Consider the following 11,623-nt stretch of genomic DNA (forward strand, 5'->3'; position numbering starts at 1 on the left):
AAAAGCTGTCTGACTGAATCCCTTTTCACCCTTTCTCCTTCATTTGTTCTCAAAGCTTAATTTCTAACAAGATTCTGGACCAGGGAGACATCTAAGAGTTGCAGGACACCGGCCCTTGAGTACCGGTGTCCTCAAGGCCTCTAGCCTAGTGTATTGTAGTTTGATTCCCAATGTAAAAAATATTTACAAGGTATATTAAATTTCCAAAAATGTAAATGTACCACTGTAAATGTAAAAGTGTGTTAGCATAGCCAATCTGGTTTATTTGAACAACTGTTTACCTTTTTACTTTGTTATTTTTAATAGTGTTCTCTTTGGTTTTTCTTTTGATGCATAGATAATACTGTATGTGTTCTTGTGTGGGACTGATATGTGTTTACAGTACACTCGTGGAAACTATAAGTCAAATGGGAAAATTGGAGAGAACTCATAAAGTATCAGCTTCTTATGAAAAAGGGATTCAAGCTTTGTGTTACATCCTTGATAAATGATTTGGTCATTTTTCTGTTTCCGTGATTCATTTGAGGACCGGGTTTGTGTCATTAGAGTTCCTAGAAGGTAAGCTTTATTTATTTACTTTAAAATATGCATAAAATCTTTAATATGTTACCTATTCCAACTTACGGGAATCAAATCATTACTTCAGCCTGGAGTCAAGATCTTCAGATTCCTGCTAGTTGAAACCAGCCGCTGAGGGTCTATTGCAGGGGTGTCAAACGTACGGCCCGCGAGCCGGAACCGACCCGCCGAACGATTTAGCCCGGCATTTAGCCCGGGGGCTAAATGCATTGTCATTGTTCATGACAAAAACATATACTTCGTTTAATTGAAAATCTGCAGTTCATATACTGTCCACGAGGGGCGCTGTTTTATTCAGAGCAGACAACATGATGCAACACTGCATCAGAACTAACAGCAGATGGCAGCACTGAGCTTCAGGTTCTGTAAAGTTTGAATCTATCGCTTTACCAGTTATTTTGACCCTGGCAACCTCATATTTCTCGTGCATGGTGACTTATATACATGTTATTTAAGTTTTTATATATGTATACATTTTATGCATCAACAAATGTACTTAATCAAATGTCTTTTTAAAACAGTTGACACTTCAGATTTCGAATGTGTGAAGCCAGATAATTTGTTCAAATTGCTTCCCAGATGTGGAAAATTGATTTTAAACAATTTCTTAATTTTTATCCGTTTGATGTATTTTGTGATGCAGGACAGTTTTTAAGTTCCAAAAACAGTGAATAAATATTCTGTGTAACAGTTATGGGCTATGCAGCTAACCGCGTCTACAAGAGCAGCATCAGATGATGGTTCTTTACGGAGCCTGAGGTGTGAATGAAGACACAAAGCAATGGTTTTAGTTTTGGTGTATATATTAGTGATTTGGGAAGAAAACAACAGACAATTACAAATGCACAATGAGAGACAAATTAACTCAAAATAAATCAATTCCAAGTCCTTTTTCCTAGCTCGCCATCCTTGGATTCAGATGAGGATCTGATCCATCATGAATAAAAACCCGACCTTTGTGAAGAGAGTGGGGCGTACTAAACCACAATCAGCTGTGACAATCTTGGTGACGGCCCAGGTAACAAACGGCAACAGTTCAATAGATCAAATCAGTGGATGCAAAGATTTTGATGAATTGTCAGGAAGACGCCAAACAGCCAGCCACAATCACAGTGGAACAGGTGATGAAGTTCAAACTGTGCTGGAGGCGGGGCTTTAAATAAGTTGGCAAGTTTGGGGTGAAACAAGAAGTGAGCCCGCAAGAATAAAAGTCTTGACTAATTGACTAATTTTGGGTTACATCTGCAACATTGTACAATCACTGTGATCAGTTCTTATGTATAATGCACTTAAATGTTTAACCGAGTAAAAGTATTGTCGAATTTTATGATACTTTTCTTAAACTTGAGGTTATTCATAATATATTTTGTAAAAGGGAAATTCGTTTACTATTTAAAAAATTAACAAGTCCACTTTTATTGGTTCTATTTAATCTTGCAATGACTTTACTTGTGTGGTCCGATTTTATGTATTTCCTGAGGTAAATGTAGACATGAAACTTCTTAAAATGAAAAACGACTGGAATTTAAATGAAATAGGGGTAAAGACTGATGTATATTTAAGAAAATCATACTACAACTACCTCAAAATTTATTCAGATGGTTCTAAAAATCTCAAAGGATGTGTGTGAATAAGAATAAATATACCAGAGTTTGAAATTCACTTCTCCAAAAGACTATCAGATCACCTATCTGTTTTCACAGCAGAAATGATGGCAGTTATATTAAGCTTACAGTGGGTAGAGGAGGTTCGACCAGATAAGGTGGTGATATGTACAGATTCTAAAGCAGTATTAGAAAGTATTCAGGGAGAAGGAAATAATAGGAAAGATTTAGTATTAGAAACTCTGCATAGATTATTTAGAATATATAGAGGTGGCATTGATGTTTGGTACTGCTGGGTACCAGCTCATGAAGGGGTTAAAGGAAATGAAAAAGGAAGGACAGGGCAAGAATGGAGTCTTAAAAAAATATTAGGAAATGAAGGAAACATAATGGATACTTATAGATTAAGGAAAGCTTTATTTATTTTTCTTAAAAATACAAGATTAATAAATAGAATTTAATAGATGTAAAGAAATGTTGTTACACACTCGTGTACAGTAGGTGGCGGTATGCACCTCAAAGTTGCTTGCAATTCGCCACAATAGAAGAAGAAGAAGAAGAAGAAGAAGAAGAAGAAGAAGAAGAAGAAGAAGAAAATTTCTAGCAATTTCCAGCCACTTCTCTATATTAGGGGTCTGAAATGTTCATTTTATAAAACAGTTGAAAGATCTTAAACACTTTAGCTTTTATTTCAAAGAATAATTATTTCATAATATGAATGACTGCTTAATTTTAAACATAAGATTGGATTAAATTTCAATACAATTATGCACAAAGAAGACATATGGCAAAATATACTTTTATTAAATATTTCATTTCAGTTAATTAATGTTCACAAGTTCAACAACAGATCTCATTGGCTGTGAGTAGAACATTACTTTGAAATTTGAATGCCACAAGAAGTCATAATTCAGCTATATTTTAATGAAATTTTGGTGTTTGCAAAGTGTCAATTTCATACATGGAATGGAATATATTAGTCAAAAATCGTATTGGTTACCTTGAGATAATCCTCAACCAATGAATGATACAGGGCTTCACATGTTTCACTCACAATCTTAACCAAGAAAAACAAATCAAAAACTTTATTACATTTCAAAAAAAGTGACGTGCCTCGTGTGGTAAGTAACTGAGATTGCTTTGGTTTGTAGTTATAAAGTGAGTCCAGAAGGTGGCAGTATTACAACCTTTGGATTCAGATTCACCCAGAAAGAAAACAAAGACGAAGTAAAGGATCCGCCTTTTCCGTTCACGTGACTGGTTGTGTCGTTTGTGGCCGCGCTTCTTGTTCATTTGGCGGGTCTGTCTAGATCAGACTGCTGTCCTTTAGCTCAGCGAATTCACTCTAATTTAGCATATTATATTAAAAATGTCTCACAGATACAGAGCCACGCGCAGCGACGCTCACGATAGTGACTTTAAACACAGGTATGTTTGAATGCAGTTAGCTACTTGAGTTAGCTTTGTTTTGTTACCAGTATGTTAGAAATCTTACTATGTTGTTACTATTATGGTTCATTTTAGCTCGGTAAAAGGCCTCTATCAGTTTCAGAAAGTAAATGACAGAACGTAGCGTATCTGCTATTTTGTTGCTCCGTTAGCTTTTTATGTTCGCTTTGTCTTATGTGAAGAAAAACAACATGTGAATGAAAACGATTTTTTTTCTGTGAAAACAATTGTCGAAAACGGATCTGGTTGAACGGATACATGACTAACATTGGCATCAAAGATCAATCGACTGAAAGCTGTGGATCCCTGCCACTCAACTAAATGGATCTATGGAGGATTCGAAGAAAGAAGCAAATGGCGGGAGAAGTTTTAAAACTCGTTCATCAGCTTCTGCTAATTATCAGTCAATTCATCGGCTGTTGTAAATGAATGTCCGGCCTGTTCTGTTGACCTTCACAAAGGCTTTTTCAGCCATATCAGCATGTTGTGTATTTTCTTGAATGGAGCCTTTTGCTTTGTGTTGCTCATTTGTTCTGCAGGAAAAGCTATGGCCAGCTGTACCGTCAGTGTTGCCACAGAGTGTATCCACACAGAGGCTTTCTTTTACTGTGCTAGGACTGAGATGTTTAACTACAGGTCCAAACTAAGATCCTCGATGTTTTGTTGGGATACAGGAGCAGTGGCCCGTCTCGGTGGTCCCACTGCCGGAAGAGAGGAATAGATGGAAGTCTGAGGAGCCACAGTGACGAGGACGGTGATGATGGACACTCTGACAGCAGAAATTCCAGGTATGAGTTTGTTTGAAACAGGCATGCCTACTTATTGAACTGTTTTCTTGAATCAGAAACTGCATATCTGGAATGTTATCATTCAAATATTTATTGAAGAAAGCCTTTATAATTGTTAGCAGCTTCTCTAAGAGATGTAATGCTCACTGCCAGTTGCAGTCAGACGGCTTCAGCTAGCTGCTCCGCCTGCTGCTTCTGTTATTGAATTGAGTTTGATTTTAAGGAGGCCTGAACTCTTCTTTGCCCCCCAGTTTCACCACGCCAGAGAGCGCAGCGCCTGTGTCTCGATGTGGCCGGCAGTCTGACTGGGGGAGCCAGGTGGAGGACGAAGAGATGAGGCGAGATGTTCACAGAGATATGCAACGGTAAAAGAATGTTTTTCATTTTAATTTCAGTAGTCTTCTTGAATGCTGTCATTATTACTTGTTTGTTGATGTTATGTGCCCCCTGTTCAGATACAGGAGGAGGATACTAGGTTCAGAGGTCAATCAGAGGGAGAGAAAAACTTCATCTGGCTCCTCTGGCAGGTAAACATGGCATCATCAAGAATATCTATTCGATGACTCAAACGTTAAACAAAAGTTTAAAGCAGGAAGCATTACAGATGCAGTGACATACATAATTAGGAATGTGAAAGCATCACGTTGGTTTGGAAGGAAGAGTTTAATTAGCTGGTAAAAGTAACTAATGGGTGAATGAGTCGACTTTAAATCCAGCAGAACAGTCCGATAGTATTTGGGGTGCTAATGTTGTGGCCAGTGTTCTATCGGTGCTACCTCGTCAGATTTTCCTACCATAGGATGGCTAGATAGTCATGTCTTTGTGTTGATGCTATGCATCTAAACTGCTACCGTCATGTTCACAAACCAAAAACTAGCAGGTTGTGTTAATGTAAAATATTATCATCGGATAACATTCTTTGAGTGACAGGACTGAAATGGAAGCTTAGGAGTTATGCTTAGCTTAGCATTGGAACAATTTATGTGCATGACGAAACCACAAGATTATCATTTCTCTCATTAAAATATCCTACCCATAAATGGCAAACTAAAGCCATTTACAAATATAGTTACAAGCTGCCTGTCATGTAAACTTAAAACATAAAGTAATACAACAACTTAAGAAAAGCCAGGTATGAAATAAATCAAATAAAGCTTACCTTAATCTTTGATAAAATAAAACGGACGAAATAAAACTTCCACAGGTAGGATGTATTTGTAAGAAATCTGATGAGTAAGCAGAAAGTGACGTAGCATCGATGTGCGCATGCACATTACCACAAGGTAAGATGGATTGATAGGTAGCACAGTCTGGCTGGCTTTTCAGCTGACGGGCATGTGATCTGCTGTGGCTCAGCAGGGATCAGGCATCATTGAGTTCCTCTACTCTGCAGAAACTGCTGCTGTCTAAAATGAGAGTAGCAGCAAGGCCACATCCAGACAGAACGGTCATTCAGTTTACACATGTGGTCTGGACACTGCTTAAGATTCTCTAGTGGAGAAGCAGCTTTTGGCCCATCAGCCTCTCATGGGTCAGCATACTTTACTGGCTTTCCTCAAGAAAACTACTCTCTTCAGTGAAAATCTGTTCCATAACCCTGCAACACTAAACCTTTCACTGATGGGATGAGAACCTGTTGGCCCGTGAAAACTGACTGCTCAGCTCCATATCTCAAGTTATTTCGCAGATGTCTCATTAGCACTGCACCAAGCAAATATATCATCATCATCTGCTCGTCCTATGACAGGTTGGGGTTCTTCTTTAAGCCAATCAACCTTCAGATCATGTATGCCATGTTCACACCTCCTCTGAGCTTGCTCCAAGTTCTCGTTAGAATTTTTTTTGATTGGAACTTGCTCTTAAGGACAGAAATTGGTTTTGCAAAAAGCTGTTGTCACTTCATCTTTGGATTGTGGAATCAGTTCTGTCAGGTTTTTAGTTAAAGGACAATAACATATCTGTGTACTGCAGCTGTGACTCCAGAGAGGGTGAAAACATGGAGACTGACGAAGCTGTATTGATGCGAAGACAAAAGCAGATCAGCTACGGCAAGAACACCCTGGCCTATGACCGTTACATCAAGGAGGTGCCAAAGTAAGATGGTGCATGTTACAGTGTCCGCATCTTAAAGCAACATTGAACATAGACAGCAGGTCTTGAGTGTTTAAATGCTAAATGTACAAACATGAACCCTTTCTGTTTTCAGGCACATGCGACAGCCGGGCGTTCACCCAAAGACTCCCAACAAGTTCAGGAAGTACAGTCGGCGTTCCTGGGATCAGCAGATCAAACTGTGGAGAGTTAAGCTGCATGCCTGGGACCCCCCTGCAGGCTGCAGCCAGGAACACACCCTCAGTGACAATATGTAAGAAAACACTGGCTCCCTCAGGTTTCCAGTAACTACTTCATCATTACTCTGGCAGGCCGGGTCATGAAGCTGAAAGAGAAGGAAAACAAAATGAGCAGAGCAATAAACACTGAAACACAGTGTTTCCCATCCTGGTTCTCAAGACATACCGCCCTGCATGTTTTAGATGTTTCCCTGCTTTTACACACCCTGTCGGGTGATTGCAGATCAACAAAAGCTTGTAAATCAGCCATCAATTGAAATCAGATGTGTTGAAAACAGGTAAATGCCTCAAATATTCAGGGGATTGTCCCTTGAAGACCAGGGTTAAAAACCAATGGTCTAGAAAGTCCCACAATCTCCAGAATTCCTACGGAGCCTGGAAAATAGTTGCATTTTTTAAAAATTATTTTGCACATTTGAATAATCTGGAGAACAGTTTCCAGACTTTATTTTTATTCGGTGAAAGCAGAATTTCACAGGATATGTATAGTAAGGCTAAATATTTTAGTCAGCTAGTTTCATGTCACCCCCCCAATTTCTTGTTTTTTTCAATATCAATTTTGTAAAGATTTGCATCAACACATCTTGAGAAATTGGCAAGCTCATTGATCATTTTATTTAGTGAGTTATTGAAATTGAAATCCACTTTTTTTTTTTTTTTTTTTGCCTGGTCATTCATATTAATTAAACCCGACAGCAATGAGACTTCTGTGTGAAGTGTTTATGTCCCCAAAGCAATCCGCATGTGGAGAAGAACATTGACATCACACAGCAGCGCTCTGCTTAAGGCAGTAATTATGAATTTTAAAATTTATCCAGCAATGGGAGACAATAATATAATCATAAGGTCATAACATGTCAAAGCTGACAAAAAAAACCCACAGCCAATAACATCATTTAGTGGAGCATTTGCCTACTGTGTGAACGCAGCCCATAGACAGAGATGGGTCCAAATACTGTACCTGGTTGTTAAACAAATTTACTCACAGCTGATTTATCACCAAGGTTTCACAAAGTATGCATTAAAGAATCATCTGTTAGTGAAAAAACATTAAATCCAGTTGTGACAATTCTGCATTTTGGATCTTTTTAAATAAAGATCCAAAATGTTGTTCTGAAGGACAATAAAAAGTCCTTCAGAATTGTGTTGTCAGGATATGAGGAAGGAACAAAGTTAAAAACAAAATAACAGCAACTTAAAAAAAAAAAAGTTGAAATCTGAGTGTGAAATGATTAATGTGTTGGCACCCTGAGTGTCCTTGTGGCACATGGTCAACAAGTGGTAACGCCTTGATGACCTGCATGACCATGATGAGTCACTGCTTGGTTTCTGCAGAGAGGAGCTGGACCTTGATGATATTGTGGACATTGAGTTGGACTTTCCTGCCTTGGCTGATTCCCAGAACGCACCGTCTTCCCTGCTGGTCCACAGCTCTACAGCCGAGGTGAGCTGCTCTACAGGCTGCTACTGACTTGGTTTCCAACACTGACTGGTTTCAGTTTGGGAGGTGGGTGTAGCAGCATGGTGAAGTCACCTCTAATGCCGTTGCCACACATTTGGTTCTAAATTCCACAAATTCTGTCGGAGCTGCATCAAACTCAGTAGGATCAGTCCTTATCCGCTCCCCAACAGGAATCTATAACAATCTCTGGTGGGTGTAGTTTAATTCCTCTACATTGCCCCCTAGAACACTTAACCCTTTGGAGTCGAGGTCTAAATGGCCATCCCGGTGCGCATTCTTTCTCTTCTCAGTGTGTCAGCACTCGCTATAAAGCCATGTAGCGATAGCAAGCAAAACTTCTACTAACACTGCACACACCACGAACTCTAACACACTTATAGTCTAAAAAACCCATCGAAGCACTCTTGGTAAAATCCACAGCATCACTGCGCCCTAGTCTCTTGCCGTATCCTATTCCCCCCTCCCCCTCCTCTCTCTCCGCGTGTGTCTCCGTTCTACCTAGCAACAGACCGTCAACACATTTTCATTGGTTGTTACGAAATGTGGTACATTTAGACCCCACAAAATAAGGCGGAAATGATCGATCATATTTCTGGCTTTATTTTGAAGTAAATAACCACAAAACCAATATAAAAACACCACTTTTATAAAGTTTGAAGTCCGTGCTGTCCAACAGAGTTGAAATGAAAACTCGGTATGCTGTCTGTTATTACGAAGCCTTATAAATGCGTCTCATGCTTGTACGCCGCATGGCGGGCAGCGTCTGCATAGGTTAATAACCATCCACAAGTCATGCTTTAACCCCCCTGTTATGTTGCGGGTCAATTTGACCCATTTAAAAGTTTAAAATTTTTTTAAAAAATAGAAGTATTTTTTCAGCATGAAACTTTTTCTATTTGTCTTAATAGGTGCACTCTATGTATAAAATGAAAATGGTTCATTTTACACATTTGCAGCCCCCCCTGAAATACTCTCTGCAAGGGAGTCCTAAACACATTACACACTGAAGGTACATGTGATATCGTCACTGTCAGAGATCAGGAAATGAGCCGCAGGGAAATAAAAAGATGAAAACCCTGGAAGCTCTGGAACTTCTTGTTGATCATTCCAGGGCCGACTAGGATGGCAGAAACTCACATCACTAACCCTCACAGACCCACAGTCAGTCTTTGAGCTACTCATGCCTAGTGCAATACAGAAAATCATTGTTGAAATGACAAATCTAAAAGGAAGGCGAGTTTTTGGAGAGAACTGGAAGGAGCTGGATCAAATGCATTTACATGCATATTTGGGGGGGGGGAGGTCCTCATTCTGACCAGAGTTTATAAGTCAAAGAATGAATCAACAGCCAGTCTAAGGGATGCAGAGACAGGCAGGGTAATATTTCAGGCCATAATGTTTCTGGAGACTTTTCTCCAGAGTAATCCAATTTGACAATCAATGGACAAGACAAACTAGCAGCCAATGGAACAATGTGGAACATGTGGGTTGTAACTTCCCCTGTTCTATAACCCAGGCCCTCATGTCACAGTGGATGAAAGGCTTGTGGCATTCATAAAGATCACCCTGGCATTCAGAAGGCATATATTGCCTAAATGAGTAGCGACCCTACTCATTTAGGCAATATATGCCTTCCACACAGCTAAATATGGCATAAAAATCTGGGCAGCATGTGATGAAAAACCTAGTTATGTTTTGAACATGCAGGTTTAAACTGGACATCCAGCTGGAGGATCATCTTTAGGACTCATTTGTCATGATTTTAGTCAGCGGGTCAATTTGACCCAGAGCAGAAAAGTGTCTCAAGTTCAATTATAAAGATCACCCCTTCAAAACAAAATCTAAATGTAATATAATTTTTATTTATTTATTATTTTTTTTTTTTTTTACAAAAAATCACTTTCAAGGATAGTTAGGGTCATTTTGTGTTTAGGTTTTTTCAGTGGGCATAAAAAATTTAAAATCATATTTTTTATGTCCAAATGAGTAAATTGTCGTTATTGATCCTTTATTTGTGAGAAATAAAAAAACATCATTGCACAAATATTGATTGAAATGGTTAGTATTGGAGTTAATAATCAGACACAAAAAAGTTTTGGAGGATTTTTTTGGTTTCTGACACTATTGCATGACTAAACACTCTCCGGGTCAAATTGACCCACGAACATTATTGCTGTACCTCAGAAACAAACATAATAGGAGGGTTAACCCAGAATCATGAAACTCAGTATACATAAGTCTCTTGGAGCCGTGGCCTAAATCCAACAGGACGGCGACCATTTTGGGTCAAAACCACCATTGTGTTTTTGAAATAGACATTTCTGAGTGAACTCCTCCTACAGCTTTTGAGACAGACTTCAGAATCACTCAGCAAAGTCTTGAAGCATAGATGATGAAAAGTTATAAAAGACTTTTGTACATCAAAGCACATTGGTGTGGCCAACCCTCCAAATCTGACCATTCGCCATAAAACATCAAGATTCACTAATATCTGCATAAAAGGTCACAGCTGCATCATACTTTCTGTCTCATTACAGACCAGCCCTCATCTCATTCAGATCCTCAAACACTCGGTGGTTCACTTATGCACTGTTAACAAATTTCCAAACCAAACACTTAAATACTTTTTGAAAGCCAATGTAGCTGTGTGCCTCCCCTGAACATGTTATCAAGCCTGACCTGTTGTGCTCTGTTTTGTCTAGAATGAAGACTGTTCAGCTACTCCAGTTAAAGTCAAGAAGACAGAGGATCCTGACGTGGCCTGATGACAACATGCGCAAGGATTTCACCTAACACTGACGTCTCTCAAAGTTAACATGGACAGTGTCTGTGACTGCTTCGCAAGTTGGGGATGCTTTTGGTTTTCTTGTTTAAAGTTTGCTTGTTCCTGGTCTGTAGGCTGAAATTTCTTACAGATTCATCTGCTCAGGGAGTCTTATTTACAGGATTTTATACCTCCTGTTTTAACCAAGTTGGACTCATTTCAATGAATCAAATATTGGGAAATTAATGTCTCTGATGCATGTTGCTTTTGGAAGATTCCATTTCAGTGAGGACAAATAGTTTTGTCTTAAATAAGCCCTTTTGGGATGGGAGGGGGGTGGAAAATTGAAGCACCAAAATGTTTTAAGTCAATTGTTGAATTTTTTTGTATACAGTTATAACTGTTTTGTTTTTATTCCTGTTTCATATTGAAGAGTTTAAAATAAAAAAGCACACTGAAAACTTTATTTTGTTAATGAAGTTTATATCAATAGAAAGTGTTGAGACTTGATGTTGAAATGCAAAGACTCGGAATTACTTGGACAATTAGGTGTGCATATTTTAACTCGCATATTTATGCAGTTAAATTATAAACATTAAAAGTTATGTTATTTATAATCTAAGTGG

General features: G+C 38.7%; 1 protein-coding gene across 2 annotated transcripts; it reads left to right on the forward strand.

Moving 5' to 3' along the window:
* The first annotated feature begins 3,412 nt into the window (after positions 1 to 3,412).
* LOC145553085 (histone RNA hairpin-binding protein-like) lies at positions 3,413 to 11,463 on the forward strand. Of its 2 annotated transcripts, none has more exons than XM_081611625.1 (8): positions 3,413 to 3,611; positions 4,307 to 4,420; positions 4,672 to 4,785; positions 4,882 to 4,947; positions 6,392 to 6,514; positions 6,627 to 6,785; positions 8,107 to 8,215; positions 10,936 to 11,463. In XM_081611625.1, exons 1-8 carry the CDS (start codon positions 3,553 to 3,555, stop codon positions 10,996 to 10,998), a joined length of 807 nt encoding a protein of 268 aa, XP_081467751.1. In that variant the 5' UTR covers positions 3,413 to 3,552; the 3' UTR covers positions 10,999 to 11,463. The 2 variants fall into 2 exon arrangements, with proteins under 2 accessions (XP_081467751.1, XP_081467750.1); XM_081611624.1 differs by having other exon boundaries at positions 3,414 to 3,611; positions 4,876 to 4,947.
* Positions 11,464 to 11,623: the final 160 nt, after the last annotated feature.

The sequence above is a fragment of the Poecilia reticulata genome, chromosome 10, assembly GCF_904066995.2.
Source record: "Poecilia reticulata chromosome 10, P_reticulata-male-v2, whole genome shotgun sequence".
Classification (NCBI taxonomy): Eukaryota; Metazoa; Chordata; class Actinopteri; order Cyprinodontiformes; family Poeciliidae; genus Poecilia; species Poecilia reticulata.